At 40.9% G+C, this 23,558-nt stretch overlaps 1 protein-coding gene and 1 long non-coding RNA gene across 2 annotated transcripts; one reads left to right on the top strand and one right to left on the bottom strand.

Annotated features, from left to right (window-relative positions):
* Positions 1-8,316, top strand: LOC311364186. The gene is made up of 3 exons (XR_014639142.1): positions 1-64; positions 184-279; positions 7,718-8,316. It is a non-coding gene; the product is annotated as an uncharacterized lncRNA (long non-coding RNA).
* A 3,892-nt stretch (positions 8,317-12,208) lies between these two features.
* Positions 12,209-22,375, bottom strand: LOC311364258 (uncharacterized protein; the record flags this gene model as incomplete). Its single annotated transcript, XM_084484254.1, has 10 exons — positions 22,304-22,375; positions 16,530-16,723; positions 16,347-16,444; positions 13,569-13,620; positions 13,384-13,434; positions 13,180-13,224; positions 13,036-13,100; positions 12,722-12,794; positions 12,416-12,547; positions 12,209-12,310 (listed from the first exon to the last, which is right to left on the bottom strand). The coding sequence occupies exons 2-10, from the start codon at positions 16,638-16,640 to the stop codon at positions 12,209-12,211; spliced, it is 729 nt and encodes a 242-aa protein (XP_084340380.1). The 5' UTR covers positions 16,641-16,723; positions 22,304-22,375.
* Positions 22,376-23,558: the final 1,183 nt, after the last annotated feature.

Genomic DNA, 23,558 nt, shown 5'->3' with positions numbered 1-23,558 from the left:
CCGCGCCCGAAAAACAGAGTTTGGCAAGGACCTGAAGGAGATACTGAGAAAGCTTGATGATGAGGTGTGTGCACAGTACAGTACCAAACAATACTTTTGCCCAGATTAAATTCAATCTGTTGAATTACAATTAGTCTTGCTATTATTAGAGCTATCTTTCTGTTTTTTCTTTTTTTCTTTGAGACCACCAACATCGTCAGACACGGCAAGGAAGCAGCCATGAAAGGACTTCCTGTGTTCCTACGTGAAGATCCTAATCTACTTTTCAAGCAGTGTCTTGTAAGTATTAATGGTCATTAATATACATTTTACAAGCATAGAGATACAATTGTAAAATGAAGATACTGTAATTGAAAATACTACACAAGTAGAAAATCTGAAAGTTTATTTCTGTTTCGCCCTCGGACTGCTTGAGAGAGGGAAGGGAAGTTAATTGCCTGTCTTATATAAAAGCTTATTGGTTGTGAAGTGAGTCCCTCTAGCACATTTGACAGGGGTTTCAGATTATACCATGAGGAAGATGCTGATTTGATATTGTTGTCGGCAGATGTTAGACCGAGGCTACCTGCTTTGGCTAGAACTAGGGGGCTAGATCACAGCCATATCACTCACCACCTGTCAGGTCATTCTTTTGATACTAGTGATTAGGTCTAGGCCTCTACAGGCTACAAGCTATTATTTTTCTTACAGTCCGAGTCAAATGTTCTGGGCCACATAACTACAAGGGTGATATACTCTTCTACATTGGGTTGGAACCATTTCCTTGGTTTTGTGGACATTGCAGGTTATGCTGGTGAGCTGGCACGCATCTCACAGGGGTGAATTATACCATAGATTATAGATAGATAGATTATACCATGAGGGAAGATGCTTTTATTGAGCTGGCTCCTCTCTGCTCTTTTATCTGTTTAAATGTGCGCTATGCATGATGGTGGAAGTTCAGTTTGTATTATTTGTTTAAATTTCTTGGTTGATGCTTTTGCCCAACAGAACGTAGAGTAGGTTTAAAGTTTAGGATCACTTTGAATGTTCTTGTTTTCAATGGAAACACACATGAGTTATCCTGCATAGGAAATATAGGAGACCAAATCCTGTCTTTATTAATTTTTTCCAGATTCATATGGCGGTCTTATCATGGTAAACTAGCTCATTGTCAGGTGTTTAACAGCGACACACACTCGGAGACAGTAAAGAAAGACGGGTCCTAGCTGCTACGCGCGTTTGATGTGCTCTCACCGTTCTCATGCACACAATTGTTTTTTTAATACATAAATTAAAGGCTTGCGGTTTGTCCACGATGCGGCCTATATGCGGGAAATCACGGTAGTGTAGTTTACATAGTTTTCATAGTTATCAGCCTACGTGCTGCTGAGAAGACCAGAGTTTTTTTACAACACCCTCAGGGGTCGCATAGCTATTGGATCATGAGGAGATATTAGCTGAATGCTAGGAAATGTTATTTGTTTAAAGGTCCCATGGCATGCTATTTTATGGATGCTTTAATAAAGGTGTTAGTGGGCCCCTAATACAGTACTTGAAGACATTCAAGAAATTCAGCCTTGGTGCAGAGTTACAGCCACTACGAGCCAGTCCCACAATGAGCTCTCCACAAACGTGCCGTTTTTAGAGGCGGGTCAAGGTGGAGGGTGGGAGTGTGGCCCTGAGCAGCTTGCAGCCACGGTACCATGTGCTAGTGTTTACAGTGGAACACTAAACACTCCGGGTGCTCCGGCGGGAGTCCTGGAGCTCTATATCAAAATAATATCATATTATATTTAGATATCTATATAATATATATTATCATGGTCAAAAGCTGTTTGCGCCTCCGTATGATATTATGAATCTCAAACGACTGCGACTGGTTCTCAGACGCCTCTGGTTCTTCCACTTCCACGTCAATATTAAGTAGGCTACAGACTCAATGGAGAAATGAAATGGAGGAGAAGGGGATTGTTGCTCGCGATTGTTGCCCGGGGTTGTCTGCGTCAGGTTGGTTGAGAAGAAATTGGGAACCGCGACATGGAGGAGAAAAGGATTGTTGCCCAGGATTGTCCGTCGGAGCCCCGCGGAACGCTGGCCGCCCCCGGGGCTGCCCGCCCAGCCCTGCTGCCACGGCAGCGGTCCGTCGGAGCCCCGCTGCCCACTGGCCACCCCCGGGGCTACCTGCTGAACGCTGGCCAACCCCGGGGCTGCCCGCCCAGCCCCACTGCCCGCTACAGCGGGGCTCCGACGGACAATCCTAGGAAACAATCCTTTTTTCCTCCATGTCGCGGTTCCCAATTCCTTCTCAACCAACCCGACACAGTCTAGTCTTTTCACCAAATGGGAGCTTTATGCAAGCTTGCGTTATTGTGTTGCATGTTATGCGCCATGAAGGCCGCCTCATACCTCCGGATCCGGACGAAATTTGTCCATCCGTACTAAACGTTGTCTCCGGGACTACCCTTCATACCTCCGTCAGGTTTCAGTGTTATGGATGTTACGCAAAACAACCTCTAGAGGGCAGTGACTGTCGTGTATAAAATGACCGGCATCGACAATCGCAAACATGGTATCTGTAGAGGAGATGATTATGCTCTGTGTCATCCGGCACAAAGTGTACGTGGAGGTGGCATGTGGCACCCCTCACAAACCTGCAGATTCTCTGCTCAAAATTTAAATTCAAAAAAGTTTTATTGGCATAAAAAATATACATTTGCATTGCCAAAGCAGGTGAACAATAAAATTATAAGGTCAAGTATATAGTATAATATAAGTATAAAATGTTAAATACAAAATATATATACATATCAGTTATTATAGGCCTACTACTCTCGTGGTTGGGACTTCTGCCTCTACTGCCGCCTCGATCTCCGGTGGTAGTGCTCCAGTTTGTCCGGAGCACTCCGGATTCGTAAGCTCAGAGGCGACGGACCCACTGACGGACGACCTCCGGGACCAGACAAAAGCGTCCGTATCCGTATTTACTGTAGGGTGTGAATGGGCCTTTACACCAACAGCGAAACGGTTATCCAAATAACAAAGAACACTTGCGTTACAGTGTGTATTCACACACACACATCGCACGGTCCTAGCTCATTGTCTCATTGGCGGGCCAAATTCTCTTGGCGGGCCAAGCAGAGAAAGGGGAGGTAACATGGCCCCATATGACGTCATATGGGGCCGGAAGCCAAATCAAAGTGTTTCAGCGATCCTTTTTTCAAAGACGGCGCAAGATAGCTACTTCTCTAAAAATTGCGTTAGGTGTAAACCACCTAACGCAATTTTTAGCTACTGGGGGACCATAGGGAGGCTAGGGGAACTCAACTTAATGTTAGAAAACCTCAAAGTGAAAATTTCATGCTATGGGGCCTTTTAAATGGCTTATTAATTCATAGGGCTCCTTTTTAGGTATAGGCCCATTTGATTGTTGTTTCTGCTGATCAGGTGCACCAACCCATTGCATCAGCAATGGGTGATGATGGAGGTGTGATTGCTGCTCTGCAGCGGGTGCATCTCATAGCCCTGGGCAGAGCCGTATATAGAGAGAGTTCTGCCAACTGAAATCATGGGTGCCATCTTGTAGACCCAAGTCAGCTCACTGTACAACGTCTGCCAATGGAACGAAGATGGGATGTTGCAACAAATCGCTCATTATCATCATAAACTGTTTGTGAATGTTAAAAGGTTTCTCATACTTTGCTAAAATATAAACGCTTTTACAAATATATCACATTGAACGTCTTGAGAAGACAGACAATTATGCCTACATCACCTACAGGGCTCCAGACTAACTTTTTCACAGGTAGCACTGGTGCCACCTAGCTTTTCATTTAGTAGCACCAAAACAAATTAGGTAGCACCATATTTTTCTTTGTATAGCGTGTTATTAATACATGACCTTATGTTTATGAAAGATTGACAAATAAATAGATAAAGAATAAAAATAAAGATAAATGCCTTAAATTAAGCACATAACATGGAATATTTATATTTACACACACACACACACACACACACACACACACACACACACACACACACACACAATTCTGTGTGTTTTTATAAGATACCTGGGCATGATGGCATTAAATAATAATTTAATTCTAACGGAAATTATAATTAACCTATAGAGCATTTTTCAATATAGTTATTATCATTTGGCTATATGAGACACACTCCTTACCTTCTGCATGGGCATGTTCAACCACAATATGGCCAATAAGAATATTGGTTTTCCATCTTCAACGATATGGGCATATATAATCTCGCACTCTTTGGTGGATTTGTCAGTGGAACCGTCAAGCATGAACGAGAGGTAGGGGGCGGATGCGACTTTGTCAGCGGTCTTTCCCTTGAGTGTGTGCTATAACTCCCACAAATTGTGAACACGCAGTGTCGTTGGAATATGTGGGGTTGACGTTCAGTCCGTTATTCATAATTTTGTGAACGGGAGTTCCTCTTTAGCGATGTTGTAGGCGGTGTAAAACTTGATGATCATTTGTTCATTCTCCGCCGAGCGATTGGTCTCATCTATCCGATTAAATGAGGTGGGGAGAGACTGGGAGCTGCATGTGATGCAGCGGTCCCTGCACGTCTTGTGCTTTTGGCTTTCATTGTGTAATTTTAATGACTGAACTTTGAATTGTGTAGACCCATTTACAAAATGTGTTTTGCCTGCAACGGACGGGCCACATGTCCTGCAGTACACACAACTGGAACTGCGCCAGCCATTTTTGTTGAAAACAATACTTTTTTTTCTCCCCACTGCCCCTGCCTCTTTCGCCAACCTGTCACTGTCCTCTTCAGAATAAGAATCCGAGATTCTTTTTGCTTCCTCTGCTAACCCTTCTCCAGCACCAACAACAGCCTCATTTGTTTCCTCCTCCGAGACATTTTTCTTCTTAAAATAATCTACTATCGACCGCTTCATATCTGCTCGTCCTCCTGCAAATAGCACCGGAGCGACCTCATTAATTTTTAACTCACACCTTAAGAAATTAGGTTGCATATGCGACCTAATAGGTCGCACTCTGGAGCCCTGATCGCCTATCAGTGGAGCCGCGTTCACCTTACCTTCTCCGATAGCCGTCGCCGTGTAGCCTACGATTACTTATTGAGACATTGACTAAAAATTACAACTTCTTGGTTATTTATTTTAATCTAGACTATAAATATTTCCCCTAAACATCAAATTAACCCTTCTCGTAGCCTACTTAGGTGTCATGATCAGACTGTGTCTATTGTTAAAAGTCTGACTGATGACTAATGCCCAAGGGAAAAAAGACCATACACGTATGATTTTGTTTATCAATTAAAGAGTCTTCTCTTTCATAAAAAATGAATCAGACATTAGCATTATAAAAATAACTTTGGTTACTTCTTAGACTATAACTTATAATACATTCTGAATGTTTGCATTCAAATCCTAGCAGTACGCAATAATTTGTACAACATTTAAACAACAGACTCTCAGGAAGATCCTCCAACAGGAAAATTCATATTCAATATTCATATAAAAATATCAACAGTGAAATCAGGGAAGAGCCATTAAAACATCTCAAATATTACGGTAAAAGTATACATTTTGTATTAGACAATCTTTAATATCTTTACTTCTTACACTATATAGCGTATAATACATTCTGAATACATTCTGAATGTTTGCATTCAGAGATGGTTAATCTTCAGTCCGTTTCGTTTGGTGTGTCTGCTGGGCGGTGTCGGTGGGGTGAAGACGAACAGTGTTGGGATGGAATTTGGCTTGAGCTTCCTAACACCATCAGCTCTGTGACTCTAACTGTGTCTCATCGAAGTGGTCCTACAAACGGAGTCAGACATTTTAATGAAATTTCAAAGAGAAAGTAAATGATGGTAATGGATTTTCACAGAATGGCATCTAACCAATGCATAGTTATTGCATGGATTACATAAGCGCTTTGGCACCATGCTGTTTGCACTAGACTCTAGACAAGAGTAACATAAATCTCTCCAGCAAACATGAACTGACCATGTATTATCTGTAACTCGAGAAATAGCTGACCAAGCAATGCTGCAAAAGGGCATTTGTTTGCAATATATCCACATGATTTCCGTGCAAAGTTAATCACAATCTTTCTGACATGCATGAACATAAACAAAGACAATGCAGCCGGTGTTTTGAAAGAATGCAGGGTAAAATGCGGCAGTGCAGAAAGATAGCACGTCAAGTAGGCTAGCCTTGCAATGATGTAGTATTAATAGTTGTCATTATTCAAAAAAATGCATAGATTTTCACAGAATGGCATCTAACCAGTGCATACTTATGCATACTTATGCATAAAAGAGCCTGGTGGAAAAATACAGACGGCAGATGCAGGTTGTTTGTCCCGGAGTTCAGTGCTAGCATTAGCATAAAAAAGGCGCAAAGAGCTAGCGAGCATCGTGTAGCTTAACACTACTAGGCTAAGTTCAAATCAAATTCACTTTGGTTAGTACTTTTTTCGAAGCATGCCATGAATTGATGGGGTACAATAATATTTTCCAAATGTGTTTTCTTTACAAAGTCCATGATAGAAATGTTCTTACCTCACACAACAAGGAAAAATTATTCGGCTTCCAGTTCATCCTTCTGACCCTCTGCTCCCACAATTTCCTCCTAGTAGGGTCCTGAGGGAAATGATGCAGACGTTTACCACGTCCGGGCCTTAGAGAGCAACCATAGGCTACACAACACAACATTTTCTTTCGAAAAGTAATGATATTACAGATATATAGTTGTACTTGTAAGTTGTCGCACTTGCCTTGATAGCATGGTAATGACGATTGATTAATGTTTGGTCTGTAAGATGGCGTACATAAAACACGTGACTACCTTTGAACCAATCCACGACAGAATTGTCCTGAACGTTCTAAACAGAGTTGGCGTAACTCTCTCTATATATGGCTCTGGCCCTGGGAAGAACTTGTGCTGAGGGATAGTGGATGTCACATTTCCTACTCTGGCCACCTGTGATCGGTTCTTTTAAGCAATCTTACACAAGATGGCGTTCTTGAATGTCATTGGTACGCAAAGCACAGCCGTAGGAACGAGGCGCTTACGCCGAGTTCCGAAGTCCTGTGCTTCAAGTACCAATAATGACATTCAAGAACACCATCGAGTGTAAGATTGCAAATCAATAACACAAACCATCTTCATTATCAACAATATTGTAAAATGTTTTCATATTGTGGGTTAATTTGCCCTCAAATTCAAGCTTTCTGCCCGAGTTCATCTCCATCAGAAAATAGTTCCTATAGTAAAAGCGCCTCGTTCCTACTGCGCAAGTGAAACAATGTAACAGTTGAACGTTGTTATGGAAACTAGGCTCATGAAAGTAGTTTCAGCTAGTTAGCGTAGCGATACTTTCTGTAATTAGGCACATTATTTTTGTCTGTTCTTTCACCAGGCATTTAAACACACTCTAGAATGGGAATTGACCAATCGGAGTGCTTGCTTAAACTTGTGTGTTATTGAATACCACATTAAGTCAGCTTTACAAATTTTCTCATTTTTCCCATGGACAGCACCAGATAGGCTTGAATGATGGGGATATGGATCAGTATACACCGGAATGGTCCTTCAACAACAAAGCTAAAATGACAGACAACTTCATATTGGATATGACAATCCAATTTGAGATGCCTGGCTCCCTACAAGACATGTAGTATGTGATGTGAGTTTGAATTGAAAATCATATTTCTTAATGTCCTCAAACAGGAAACTGATCCAGATGACGTGGCTGCCAAGGGAGTCACTGTGGGAATTCTGTATGTCCTGTGTGGCTGAAGCCTCATCCCCCAAGATCCAAAACATCGCACTCATCTTAGAGGAATCCATAGTAGTAAAGGACCTTCCGGATACTCCCATGGCCTACCTTCTCGGCCTCCTTTATGCACTCAATATTTCCTATCCGGAGGACCTTAAGTACACCTTTGAAACACGTGTTCCTGGATAATGGCCCAAAGTGCTCTGTGTGCGATCTCTAAAGAAAAAGCTTTGTCTTGTCTAAACGTTGCAAAAAGAAAAGTGAAATAAAGAAACAGGTTTTCCCTCTTGGAGTCAGCTCTGATTAGCAGCTGTGAAATTTGACAAGTTCACATAATTGTTTTGTGTTGTGTTCTCAGACTAATTGCTGGTTAATAACTCAAAAGTTTGTAAAATGTGTGTTACACCCATTTGTAAGTTATGTAGTTATTGCTAATAAGGCAACGTGAAATTTGACATTGATTTATTTTATTTATATTTTTCTACATTGTTACATTGCTACATTGATTGTTCTAGCAAAATGTTAATGCAGAATGTATTTTCAAGTTAGACCTGTGAAGCCATACATGTCAAGACAGCTGTGAATGTGTATTTGTGTATTATGTGAATTTTAACAGAACTTTTTCATGTTCATTCTCTTGATGCCCATAGTCATCTCTGACCGGCAGCTGGCAAACTAATGTTTTAAGTGTTTATCACACATTTTATTGTCTTAAATTGTATTTTAGATGCATCTGAGCAGGGATTATTGTTCTAGCATAAGTGTAACTGCAGAATGTTTTTCAAGTTATACCTGAATATTTGGCCATATTGTTGAATTTGAAATTCACACTTTGATCACTGACTAGCAGCTGTGAATGACATGTCATGTGAAATTTAACACTGAACTTTTTCATGTTAATTCTCTTGATGCCCATAGTCATCTCTGACCAGCAGCTGGCAAACTAATGTTTTAAGTGTTTATAAAGTGAAGAATGGGGAGAGCTCACACTAGGGCTGAGAAGTTCCAAAAGTATTTTAAAAGCCGAAACAACAATTACAGGACACATAAACAAGGGGAAACGTTTCGGGTCTAGCCCTTCATCCGTGTTCCTTGTACGTGATGCGTCACAGGGAGCAGCGGCCTTTTATAGGCTCGCCTGCCAATCACCCCAAGACACAAGTTACACCACAGGTACTGTAATATCACAATTATATACAAACATGTACAGGAGATATAACATTTGTATACAGAAACATATAGTCACATTTTAATAGTGATACCATATTTCAATTTAAATTAAATATATATATATATATATATATAAAACATAACATTTAGAAAAAGGTACACATCACCCTTATCAAAAGCAATATCATCATAGCACATTAGGTTATCTTGCGTCCATGTTGGCCTAGTCCATTATTCAACCAACTAGTCTAATTACAACAGTTACAGCGAACATGTTAAGGTAAATTCATCATTGATGCCACATAGACGGTCTCCTAAGACCAGTTCAGACCAAAGATTCGCGGCGCAACGAGACTCTTTTGGGACGTCGCAGGGGAAAAGTTGCAGCAGTGTGAACTGGTCGTCGCAAGGCGGCTGATGCCGTTGCAAGGAGTCCCCAAAGATTGAACGTCAAATCGCCAGGTCCAGTTTTAGAACGCAACGATGTGGCTATTTCTCTTCAGCCAATCAGGACAGAGCACAACAATTTAGGCTTATTAAATACAAGTTGTAGATGCTAACGGTATTATCTTTGGTTTTACACCGCACTTATTTAACATGCCCTGCAAATGTATAAATCAGTGTTCGAATTACGTGGGAGCCAGAGGGAACCGAGCTTCCAAAAAGGCAAAGTAAAAAAACTGAGGGGTCTCATATCTGAAGGTGTCTGCCATATTTGGCATTGTAATTTCATCTTAAACAACACTCATCCATCCCCGTGCAGTCTCTTACCATTAAAGATGTTAGATTAAAATATAAGCTAGCCTATTATACGTCACGTAGACTGACTCATTTCACGGATTCCTGTGAGACCGGGTTGCCTTAATTACATCGGTCGCATTTGTCAGGTGAAAACTAAATGTCAAGGGAAAGAGGCGGTGGTTGAAAATAGTATTTCGATCGCTTATTAAGTTCACTCGTGGCGTGTAATGGTTTATTGGTTTCCCTGTATAATGTCCTTAATTTAGAAGACAGTCAAAAAATAATAATAAAAAAAGAATAATTATAAAAAAAATTATATAAAAAAAAAAATTTATATAAAAAAAAATTATGTAAAAAAAAATATTTTAAAAAAATATATATAAAAAAAATCATATAAAAAAAAATTATGTAAAAAAAATGATTAAAAAAAAAATTATATGAAAAAAAAATTATATAAAAAAAATTATAAAAAAAAAATTATATAAAAAAAAATAATTAAAAAAATAATAATAAATTAAAAAAATAATAATAAAAAAAAATTGGACCTGCGCACAAATGTTTTTTTTTGACCTGCGCGCGCATCTTTTTTTTGGACATGCGCATGCGCATCTTTTTTTGGACCTGCGTGCGCATCTTTTTTTTGGACATGCGCACGCGCATTTTTTTTTGGACATGCGCGCGCAGATCCAAAAAAAGATGCGCGTGCGCATGTCCAAAAAAAGATGCGCGTGCGCAGATCCAAAAAAAGATGCGCGCGCAGGTCCAAAAAAAGATGCGCATGCGCATGTCCAAAAAAAAGATGCGCGCGCAGATCCAGAAAAAGATGCGCGTGCGCATGTCCAAAAAAAAGATGCGCGCGCAGGTCAAAAAAAAACATTTGTGCGCAGGTCCAATTTTTTTTAATTATTTTTTTAATTAATAATTTTTTTTTTATATAATTTTTTTTTTTATAAATTTTTTTTATATAATTTTTTTTTAAATATTTTTTTTTTCATAATTTTTTTAAATATATTTAATATATAGATTTTTTTAATATCTTTTTAAAATCTGTTTTTATATATATATATAGATATATGGGAGACCCCCTCAGTTTTTTGACTTTGTTGCCTTTTTGGGAGCTTGGTTCCCTCTGGCTCCCACGTAATTCGATTTATACATTTCAGAGCTGCCAACTTGCACGGTTTCACCGTGTGACACACATTTTGTGCCTGCTTACACACGCCACACATCCAATTTCTCACGGCCAAAAAAACAAAAAACACGCGTCCCTCCGTCCCCCCTGTCAACAATCACGATCACGATCCCCCCACAGTCAACATTTACACCCGCGGACCCTGCTATAAGGTATGCATTACAAGATTCTACAGAATCTCACGCCAGTAATGTAATGCATTACTGAACTGGTCGTAGGAGACCATTCGGGAACCATGCCTATGTAGGTAAACAAATGATACGTCTAAACGTAGGAGTCTTTGTAGCGCGTTAAGACTGGACGTTATCGGGAAACCGGGTCCAAAGCTCTTCTGACTGCGCAGATTCCACAAGATGGATCATATCTGAAGCGGACTGATTCCACGTTGCTTAGCAAAGTAAACATTCGTTGAAAAACACACAACATAAAGCATGTCAAATGTAAGTAACATAATTAATATACCTTTCCCATATCTGACCCAACTCTGTCTCTGGGACTTGCTGGTGGTTGACTGGTGTGCATTTACAGTTATGGTCAACATTATGACAGCCTCTAAACTCGCTTCAGTAAAGATATAAGACTATACAAGCTATAGTTATAGTAGGCACACAAAATATTACATGTGCGTGTCCAGAAAAACGTGAGATTTCAAGACAGTTGACAGATAAACGGCCATCATTGGATCAAATCATGGATCAATCATGAATAAGCATGGAGTTTAGTGAGTTGAAGAGATTACTTCCAACGTGAATGATTCCTCTGCTTGGTCCTCCATTCGAGAACTTGATCAGCAGAATATAACCACAAGGTGTTGCAGTACTGTTTTATAGGCCTATTACAAGAATAAGCAGACTGTAAAGCACTGAAAACTACCAGCTTATATCAGAGGCACAATGGTAGTCTCCTGTACTATATTCAATCTCCAAGTTGTAACTTGCAACCGCACAGCATGAAAGTAAATGAGAGACCAAAGTCTATAGGCTTGACAGATTTACAAGCCAAAAACTTTTTTATTTGAACAGAGGTTGAGCAGACTCATAAGGAAATTAAGGTAAAACATTAACAATCGGTTCCTTTGACAGCCACTTATCTATATCAATTTTGGTTAACTCGCCTTCACTTGACTTAACATCATGAAAGTAAATAAACCAACCCACTTAGAAGACCATGAAGAAACATCTCCACATTTATTCTGAACCTGCCTTCCATTCATCTTTGAGGTTTCTGCTACTGCAGTGTTTCAACCAGTTGTGTGTTGTGTTGTGTGTGTTCATATAAACCAACAGAATTCAGGCTGACAAGACCAACAGCTCAGCTCTGTAGCGGTAACCATGTCGCTCTACTGCTTGCGTTTCCCTTTCCTCTGTTTGATGGTGAAGAGGTTTTCGTCGGCGGGGTACACCCTCTTCCCCTTCTCCGCCCCACGGCCGCCGTACAGCTGCTGCGGGGTGTAGGACTCGCGCTTGAAGGGCGACGTGCGCGGCTCCGTCGCCGCCGCTCCCCAGTTCAGCCGGTTGGGGTTCTTCTTGTTCCTGCTCTTCTTCGCCGCCTTCTCTTCCCCGCCCCGGAAGCACTCCTCCTCGTAGAGGAGGAGCTCTAATGACAGGGTCATTAGAGCTCTGTCTCCATCATGAAGAACGACCTCAGCAAAGATGATCTCCAACAGGCAAGATGGCAACTGAAATAAATAAGATTCTTCTATTGAATACATCATCTCCAGTTAGTATTAAGCCAAACAGCATTAATAGAAATACTGAAAGCATGAGCACTGAATGTATTCAATAAATATTATATTCCCCCAAAAAAGAAACACATGCAAACAAACAAAATAAATTATTAATAAATAAAAGACCTGCTCAATACATGTTGCCAACTCCTGCTCCTGCTCTCTTCCATGTGTCATGGGCTCTAGCCGTCTTCTCTTCCTACGTAGAAATGTCAAAGGGGTGACATTAGCAAGATGCTTTTCATGTAGGGGGATTTGACGGTACACATGGTTTGGTTCATATTTCGGTTTAAGAGTCCAGTTGGTACAGGAAAACAAAGTGTTATTATTGTTGACAAAATCCTCTTCAAACTACAGTACCTTTCCTGTTCCTTTAAGCGCCCCCCCCCCCCCCCCCCACAGAAACACATCGTAGTTATCAAGTAAGAAGTTGTTCATACCTTTGGTGTTCAATGTTGTCTAACAGAAGCTGGCACCACCATCTCCTTATATGTGGCATATCATGCTAGTAGATGAAGAAAGATGTCATTGTAGTTTCAATCCTAAAATCTGTACATTAACAATTTCAGATTTAAATTGCTGACCTGAGTGAAGTCGAAGGTCCAGTCCAGTGCCATGTACAGTGCGTACTGTAATCCATATTATAAACGGTTAACATTCTTTTCATATGATAGAAAAGTTGATACACAGTTGTTACTGTACATATAAACCATGTCAATGATCCTTTTCTCTTGGCACCTGCTTATGTTATTATGTTTTATGCAGAGGTGCACAATCCCATCACTTACCATTAGCATGAACACGCCACAGTCCGCGCTGCCTGCTTGTTCTGGAATATTCTGATAAAAAAAGTAGTAGAAGTTATTGACAACTCAATTATATTTAAATATATTTAATACAATTACATTTCTTAGTACTATTCCAATGCATAGCACATTTCACAAGGCATATATAAATCCAAAATATCCATCACCTTGTTTGAAACAAATGCCCAGGATCCTGGCACTATCTTTGCTGCAATGGTGCTATAAAAGACAAAAGGATAGCATGGTGAAATACACTATTAAAGATCTCACATGATTTTGATGTGACGTGACATTTGTGGTCAACATTTTAAGCCATTTAAGCTTGCTTAATTAATTGGCTTCCATTATTGGTTTAAGCAACAGTGGAGCAGGTGTGCATAGTATGACTCCAGATTGTGCTACCTTGATCACCACAAATGTTATGAACACATCACCAGAAGGCTTTTTTGAACACAGCAGAACCAACATTGAACGGTTGATAACATACTTAACTCTACAGGCTTCTTTAGAACACAGCAAAAGCAACATTGAACGGTTGCCAACATTCTTAACTCTACTAGGAACATTGAACGGTTCCTAAACATAACAATATGAATAATAACAATATAACACCATGCAAAACACAAAAACAAACCGAATATTAATTTACGGGAACAATGAACGGTTCCTCAATATTAGACTGAAACATGAACGTGGATAAATAATGCCAGTCTCCATAGCAACTAAGCTTGGAGCAATCAAGACGTATCCTCTTAAATTTAGGCTTCAGGACCTGTAAAATAGACAATTTTCAAGTAAAGGTTGAATCTGCATTGTACTACTGCAAATGTACATTACAGCTTCACTGTAATGGCTTTTTCATAACTTTTAAGTGAACATATGTGACAAAGCAGATTATTTTACATGACATAGATTACACTTCTCATGACAATGTGTGGCTGGAATTTAAAAACTAAAAGTAGATATACAATATTTGAAAAGTCTGTCATGTGACCAAATAATAAAATGGTGACATTCAATTTTCAAATATTTGTGTGATTAAAAGTGTACTTACTGTTGCCTTCACTTCTCTGTCCAATCCCAGGGACAGGAAGTCCAGCCTTTTTAAAACTGTGGTGCCCACTTGAAATCGCCTCGCCTCATCCAACACATCATCGAGCTTTAAAATGACAGTCAGTTAAGTACTTACTACTATATCATACTTGACAGCAAAAAACAAACGACAATAGAAAACCTCTTTAGAACTAAATTATATGAAGAAAATACTTCACTTTGTTTAATGTGGGCCATATTAGGCCTATTAGAACTAAATCAAGAAAAATAAAAAAATACATTTACCCATGTCAATTGTCCTTCGTCCATCTCATGCTCCGTTACTTCCCTTCCTGCACATATGTGGTATATGTGCTTCATTCCACAAGTGTTCATTGCAAACCTCAAAACCTCCTGCAATATGGTCAGAGAAGCCCAATTTCAGAAATGACAGAAACATAATAAGCAAAGTGTGGAATTTGTACCATAGCATGTCTTTCTAGCAACTGACTTAGTAAATAATGTTACAAGTTGTACAACATTATATTTTAGTGCATTAGATAGTGTAGTATTAGGTGCTACATTTTTGTACTGTGATGATCTCTGGAATACCTGTTGTGGTTGTAGCTGGAGCTTCCACTGCTATTGTCGCACTCATGCCAGAAGCTTCTACGTTAATTGTAGGGGCTACGTTGACAGCAGGGATCGGTGGTGGGATGATGGCAGCGGCCTGGTTCGTACCGGTGGTCGGTGGTGGGATGATGGCAGCGGCCTGGTTCGTACCGGTGGTCAGTGGTGGGATGATGGCAGCGGCCTGGTTCGCAGGGGGTGCCACGGATTGTGTCACAACAGAGGCTGCTGCAGTGTTTACAGACTGGGCAGCTGTGCAAGATGCAGCAGTGGCTGCTGATGCTGTCAGCAGGCAAGGGAAACAATTAAGATTATGACCTTTGACATTCTAAACAGTATGTGTTAACCAAAACAAACAATTACTGCTAGGAATTTCCACACATTGGATTAATAAAGCCTTTTTATTGCAGGAGATGGCTTTACAAAGACAATACCAGTTTGACATCCAAATGTCACAACTATACTGTGCACGTAGATACCTAAAACCGCCTGCCCACTGGAGTTCAACTGGATTTGCAGTGCACTCCCCAATGTTTTCTTCATGTTCTCTATTGTTTTGGCATTGCGTCCATTGTTGTAGTGGTGCAAAATGTTCCTCATTAAAAAAAATATGGGACGATGGACTCATCATGTCTAAGAAGTGGTTGTTCTTCCTCAATCCACTGAAGAGCTGCTCGGCACACTGGCTATTGGCCCAGCCACGTAACTCAGGCACAAGCTCTACCTTGCACAGAACATCCTTTGGGTCTTTGGTGTTCCTCATGAAAGCGGTCACAAAGAGCATAATGCTCTGATGACCCTGTAATAGGGTGACCATTTTCATCAGGTACTGGCTTCTTTGTAGTTAGCCAAGGCAAGCTGACTTTCACTTTCTTTGCAGAGGCCAATCTGATGTTGTCATCAGTAGGATCCAGCAGTCTCCCCTCATGAGGGCTTAAGGGCGAGGACTATGGCTCTCTTATGTTTGTATGTATGTGTTGCCAGTCCCCTTGCAAAATCATACAAGGTCACATTAGGGAAATGCTTCATTGATAGCAGCAGATCAGCACAATCTCTTGGGCTCTCAGCCCTTAGGTTGAGTTTAACTCCATAAACAACAGCACAAGGGCATGTGACCACAGCACATCCACCTGGTAAAATAAAGTTATCGTACCCGCTATGAGTAACCATTACAGTGAAATGTAGTGAAGTCTGAAAGTTATTACTGATGCAAACACTTTTGAATATAAATCAACTCACCAGAAGCCCCCCAGACCTTTGCAAACACTTTGTCATATGATGACCGGTTCTGCATTTCTTTGCGGAGCCTCATAATAAGGTCCATCCTGGAGCCCTTGGAGTCTATGCCACACCCCTTGCAGAGACTTCGCACAGCTTCCATCTATGATGTTAAATAGCAAATATTACAGCCCTGATAGATTTAACAATGAGAAAAACCATACAAATAGTCCACAGTGTGCAAATACCTTCAGTTTCAGAATCTCGTCAGTGAGCCGGTCCTCTGTAATTAAGAGGTCGGATTCTTCATCTGGGTTCCTTGGTGTGTGGATTTTGCAGTGTTCTGTGTTTGACACCATACTGGAGCCTCTTGTGTGGGGACCAATCCATGGTGCCCAGTTATGGTAACTGGGCCGTACCACAAACGGATTCTGCTTGTAACCTGCAGGAACATTTCAGAAGAAGAGTACAGAATATGTTACTCTCATTGCAGCACCTGTAGGATTTTCATTCATGTCACTCAAAACATATTTTGGATGTTGACAAATTCTGGTTCTGGATGTAGTTCATACCAGTGGCGGCTGGTGGTTTTTTAAGTGAGGAAGGAAGGACTGCGCGCTTGGTTGCCATTGGCCTGCTTGCACTGTTTGTGGCGTATGGTGGCATGTGTGACTCAAATTGTTTCAGGGTGTTTTGGTGAACTACAAAATAGCAGGGAGGGATAATTATGTGAATAAAATTAATAAAGCCACTAGTGGCAGCATTGTAATTTGAAAGCTGGTGGGCAGCATGTCTTGGACTACAAGGGCAGAAGGAAAGGATGCAAAGCCAATTAGTCAAATCAGGCCTACTCTTGATTTGTAAAACTAAATAAAAAAAATTTGCCCTCAATGACTGAAGCTATTGGTTGTAATTTGGTTCATCAAATGTTTATTTTCAGTTACAATTGTTGCACGAACATCCTTTCTACTAGGGCTGAACGATTAATTGCATTTGTGATAATATCACAATATGACAAAACAAGATTTTCTAACCGCAAAGGCTGCGATTTGATTGGTCACGTGACTTGCGAGTGAGCCGAGCGGAGCAAAGCAGTGCAGGCTGGGAGAGACGCTGCGCTTTAACCTGCTGCACAATGGCCTCAGGCTCGTCAGAAGAGCGCACAGCTGAAAGTTTGGTACCAAAGAGGGGCGGCACATCAGTTGTGTGGAATTATTTTGGCTATAAAAAAGACGATGCTGCGCAACTGTCCCGCATTTCGATCACAGCCTCGTCGGCTTGAAAAAAAACCCACCTCAGCGCACCAAATCATCCGGCCGAGACCTCGCTAAAGAGGTGGTCTCAGTTCGCTTGAGATGTTCGCTTCAGATTGGGCACATTTTCCGCCCAATGATTATTTTTCCAATCTAACGTGGTTAAAAGTAGACCTGTAAATCTGACCAATCTGGCAACACTGAGCCTAGCCAGGGCTCCTGCTTATTGGTTCATAGCGCAGTGCGTATGAACCAACCACCGCGTAGTTGGCGCGATTCGATCCCTTAGCTAGTCCCACCCATATATATAGTGGGTGGGACCATAGATATATAGAACATAATATATGTTCTATATATCTATGGTCCCACCCACTCGGAGGAGGACTTTCCTCCTCTCGCCCATTGACTCCCATTAACTCACCGGCCGCCAGTACTATGAAGGTATTATTGTAGCAAAAGTCTTGAGCATGTGTACATTAAAGTCACAAATAGGGATGTAACGGTATGAAAATTTAACCTCACGGTTATTGTGACCAAAATTATCCCGGTTTTCGGTATTATCGAGGTATTTTTAAAAGTGTGTTCAATATGTTCAGAAAGCACTGATAGGCCTACGGAAACTGAAAGTTTTTTTAAAAAGTGTTTATTATATTTATTTATATATTATATTATCAAAAGTGCAACTTTTAACATCAAAGGAACAAGGGTTCAGCATGTAAACAGCTTATTCATCAGGAACATTTACAGTAGTGCAGGTTTAATCCAAACATTCAAGATATAAAGAACAATATGTAAACAATTACTCGCTCTCCGTCTCCCACCGACACTTCCTCCGCAGATCGCCGTGACAGCGACCTCCTCCTCTCCCCCGCCTTCCCCCGCTCAGCGCCCAGCTACAACCGATAGCGGGAGTTGTTTTGTACTTTGACACTTGTGTATAAATACTACTACGACGACGGCGACTACTACTACTTAAGACAGAGGGATCTGAGATCTGGTTAATTTCCCCGCACATCAGGCTTGAGGGAAGCCCAGGCTGATCGTCCGCTGAACTCCTATATAACGGAGTTAGTAACTGAATTACTCTATAATAAAAGTAACTAGTTACCAGGGAAAGTAATTATTTGCGTTACTGAAAAAAAAAGTAGCTTTGTAGATGCGTGTGTCGTTGTGGGATGCTTCATTAAATTAGAGTTGCTTACAACGGATGTCGACAAAGTCTTTGCTCCTGGACATAATGTTCACTTTACATGCACATTCTTGCCTTTGACCTCAATGAATTTGAAGTAGTGCTTATATCTCCACCTTGAAAATGCCAACTTTTCATCGGATTGCTCCGGACTCGCCATTTCTACTGCTTCATCGAATCTGTTTGGTGTTTGTGTGTGCGTGTGCGTGTGGCACGCGTATCCTGGCTTGTGTGTAAAAACACTGGCTCCGATTGGCTACCATGAAACACGACTCTGCCTTAGCCAATCATAATCGCTAACCCACCCGGTCTCCGTCCTCACTAGCAGTTTGTGTGTGCAGCCAGGGGTGTGTTCGGATTACGCAGTTTATTCAATCAATTCATAGTAACGCACCGCATTTAACTGTCAGTAACGGTAACAGCGTTGTAACGACAGAAAAATTAATTAGTTAGAATACCTGTTACTGAAAAAATAACCGCGTTACCTAACGCCGTTATTTTAAACAGCGTTATTCCAAACACTGCTTGGATGAAGCGCTGGGAAGGATTTAAGCACACGGTTTCCACACCGCGGGCGCGGTTATCCACCACGATAATAATTTTATTTGAAATGAAAACGGTAATTGTTATTGACAACATTTTTATCGCGGTTTACCGTTACACCAGTAACCGTTACATCCCTAGTCACAAATGTGTAACAGTAAAGTTGAAGTCGTAAATATTTATGTTGCATGTGTACACTAAAGTCACAAATGTTTAACAGTAAATTTGAAGTCGTAAATCTTTTTTCTACCATTGTAAACACAAAATAGGGGCTACGAGTTCACAAGTCCTTTGTTACAGGTGCACAAATCCTATCCTGTGCATCACAACTTCAAAGAGTCATGCACTTGACACTTTTGCTACAATCATTGCAGCGCAGTTGGAGCAAAACACATTCGAACACCCGTGTTTCATAATCTGAGAACGTGCACAACATTTGTGCATTCGTAAACCCAAATGTGAACTAATGCATCAGAAGTTGCACATCTGTGAAATATTTCCTCACAAATAAAATGATATAGATCACTATGTTCATTGAGCATTTTAATGAGCGAGCACAAGTCCATCGATACAACTGCTTGAATCTGCTGCTACGAGTCTCAGCTGTTGTTTTTCCTGCGGGTACTGTTGCAACACGTCTAGGTGGTACATGTGTAGCAAAAGTGATTCGTATCCGTATGACACAGAGCGTCCGTGGGCGGGACAAAATTGCAGCATAAACCAATGAAAGTTGCCGGCAGGGGGTGCAGGGAGTGCAAATGAGCTCATTAAAATGAACATAGCGATCTATATCATTTTATTTGTGAGGAACGGTGAGGAACGGTTTACGAATGCACAAATGTGCACATTCTCAGATTATGAAACACGGGTGTGTGAATGTGTTTTGCACCAACTGCGCTGCAATGATTGTAGCAAAAGTGTGTGACTCTTTGAAGTTCTGATGCACAGGATAGGATTTGTGCACCTGTAACAAAGGACTTGTGAACTCGTAGCCCCTATTTTGTGTTTACAATGGTAGAAAAAAGATTTCCGACTTCAAATTTACTGTTACACATTTGTGACTTTAGTGTACACATGCTCAAGACTTTTGCTCCCTTGCGTCTTTTAGTTGCGCATGAAATGTTTATTTTGAGTGAAAGACGTGCGTTTGGGAAGAAGAAAATAAAGTCTTGGTTAACCTTTGTGTCGTGTTCATTTCTCCGCCCTTACTTTGGTGCTCCCGGTCAAATTTGACCGGCCTGTTTTAATTGCTCTTACATTAACACACACAAAAAAATTGATCATCACCAAATTTTATTTAACTCCCCTTTAAGCTGTAAACAATGTCTCAGAGTCATGGTTTACATTAATAACTGCAGTGAATATACAAAGAATAGACACAGAAACTGTGTGCGTGCGGTGGTGATGGTGGACCACAGGTGTTACAAAGTTGACTAAACCACTCAAAATTCAATGAAAGTGGTGATCAGCAATTGTATATGTTCAAATGCCTAGTGTGGAGGATATCATAAGGCCTTGAGACAATAAAATGTAAAACACAATATGTATGATTGATGAAAGTAGGAAATCGGTCAGATTTGACCCGAACACGACAGAAAGGTTAAGGTCTGAGAGCGCAAATAAATGCCTCAAACTAGTGCTGTCATTTTAAAATAACAACGTTACGTTTCTTTTATTGCTGTTATTTTTTAAGGCAATTAATGTGGATACTCTGCTATTTGGTTTCATTTACTTACTCAATACTTAACCTAAAATTACAGCCAGGGCATCAAAATGAACAAGAACATTTTTATGTGATTCCAAACATTTGAACAAGAGAGAAAGATGGCAAAAAGATACCTCAAAGAGCTTTTCAGAGAACTTCTCTTAAATGGCATGTGTAGTGGACGGAACCTACGTCCGCTTAGTAGGGGTAAATCACTCTTCCCTGAATGGCTGGAAATCAGAGGATCTAGGTCCCTAACCCCCAGGCCTATTAGTCTTGTGTCTACTCTGCCTGCTCAGTTGAAGTACAATAGCTTAGGCTTCAGAATTTAGACCTGTCACAGTGAAGACCTAAAGAATAGAATACCAGTAAGTAGCTGTGTGTGTGACTTACCTTGTATTCCCCCTAACTACTACACTTTAAGGACAGAGGGTGAGACGCCCCTACTTCAGAGAAGAAAAACTCCACAATAAAAGCAATAGTGTAAAAGTTGAAAAATGAGTGGTTATTTATTATACTAGTTTTCTTATGCTAAGTAAAATAGAAAAGTAAATGAAAAATAGAAATAAACATATATATATATATATATATATATATATATATATATATATATCAAATGTAAAGCATAGAGGAATAGCTTCCCTATCAACCTGTAACCACCATATAATGTTCAAAACCTTACATCAACATCCACTTCACCAGAGTGGCTCAATAACACTTTCACGCTTTGGCTTAACAACACTATCACACAACAGTAACAAGTATGTCAATTGTAACTTCAGAAACGGTTTTGCACCATACACATAATAACACTCAATAACAATATGTCCACTCTCGGTTCAATGTTCCTTTTGGTTCGGATTGTCCACGTTACGTGTGTGCCGACCGTTCACCAATTAGACATGTCCATCACGAGTGCGTTGCTGTCCGTTGAGAATGATAGCCATATGTGGCAGCAGGGTAGCCTATTTACTCACCCACCGCACCGTGCATCAATGGCGGGAGAGGGAGAGAGCCACAGACACGTCCCGGTCTGTAGCAGTGAACTGGCTGGCTCTTCGTTCTTTGGCGTGACAAGCTTCCAACGTTGGCGACGGGCTAGTAATATAACTGAATCAACACTTTGCACTACCTAGCGAGGACGGTCGCCTCGCACTACGCGAACTATACTTGTTAATAATACGACCCCGGATGAATCTTCAGCGCTGATGGCGTGGAGTCTTCCGCTCCTCCACACGCCACTCCAGCCGTAACTGTTCCGTAGCTCAGATTAAAACATGTCGCACACGCAATAACTAAGAGCTAAACTGTTATTCAACTGATCTATCATACCGAAATCTCCGTCAGCATGGGACCTCGCCGAGCGCCGCCATCTTCTTCGTTCTTCCTCACCAACTCTCTCTAGTCCCGCTCTCTCAAGTCCCGCTCTCTCAAGCTCTCTCCTCTCATTCGCTCTCTCCTCCCAGGCCTACTAAGTAAACGAAATGTGGGTTATGTAACAGACTGTTCTGTGTTTAGCTGGGAAAAGGAGGTGTGTCCATCGGGAGTTGCCGTAAGGGGGGTGAAGAATTAAAGTAAAGCGAAGTTGGCTGCTGAACTCTCGTCTCCGGTCCCGTTCATTGTTTTCTATAGTCCTACAACAAGGCGAACCCAGAACGCTCGGCTACATTGGTGGCAGCGGTGGGATCTCCGTCCCATTTGCGGGACTTTGTCATGTTTTGAAGTTATTGTGTTCTGGGTTGGGCAATGCAGTGAAAGCTTGCTAGTTTAAAAAATTAAAAAAAAGAGATTGAAATTAATGAAAATGTGGTCTAAGGTTGGTGAGAAGACTCAGGGTATTGTAAAAAAATGTTTTTATTAAAGTTTAAAGTTAAAGTTTTTTTTAATTTTTGTTTCAGGTTAGGTTTTATGTGTGTAGCCTCAAGGTGTTGCATAAATGTTTGGCAGTGTTGGTTATATGTTTGGATCACTGGTTACAGGGTGACGGTATAGTTTGCACTCGACCACTGCTTAGAAGATACAGTCCGGGTATTTGATGTATATTCTGATTAGTTGTGTTGCCTATATTGTAGTTCTGTTGGGATTACAGGTGATGGGAATTTAATATATATTTTTTTTTACGGGTTCAAGTGAAACGTGGACGTTTCTTATTGAGGAGGGGACGTATGTAACAGACTGTTCTGTGTTTAGCTGGGAAAAGGAGGTGTGTCCCTCGGGAGTTGCCGTAAGGGGGGGTGAAGAATTAAAGTGAAGCGAAGTTGGCTGCTGAACACACTATCTTGTCTCCGGTCCCGTTCATTGTTTTCTATAGTCCTACAACAAGGCGAACCCAGAACGCTCGGCTACAGTTATAAAAAATGTTCGCCGCGCGCGCTCTTCGCACGCCCACTGACATTTTGCAGATTCTCTCTCCAGCCAAAGTCCCATTAAGGCAACCCTGCCTTAATGACACATCCAATACTAACTCGAGCGACTTTGAGTAACATCTCGTTTGCTAAATGACAGAATGATAAAAGACGAGCATGCTCGTCATCGAACAGTGGACTATGCGTGTCGACGTAGTAACAGTTGACAGTTGACGTAGTAA

The sequence above is a fragment of the Micromesistius poutassou genome (assembly GCF_964030765.1).
Source record: "Micromesistius poutassou genome assembly, chromosome: 19".
In the NCBI taxonomy this organism is placed as follows: domain Eukaryota; kingdom Metazoa; phylum Chordata; class Actinopteri; order Gadiformes; family Gadidae; genus Micromesistius; species Micromesistius poutassou.
The sequence above is the reverse complement of the archived record's forward strand: the minus strand, read 5'-3'. Positions and strand labels throughout refer to the sequence as shown.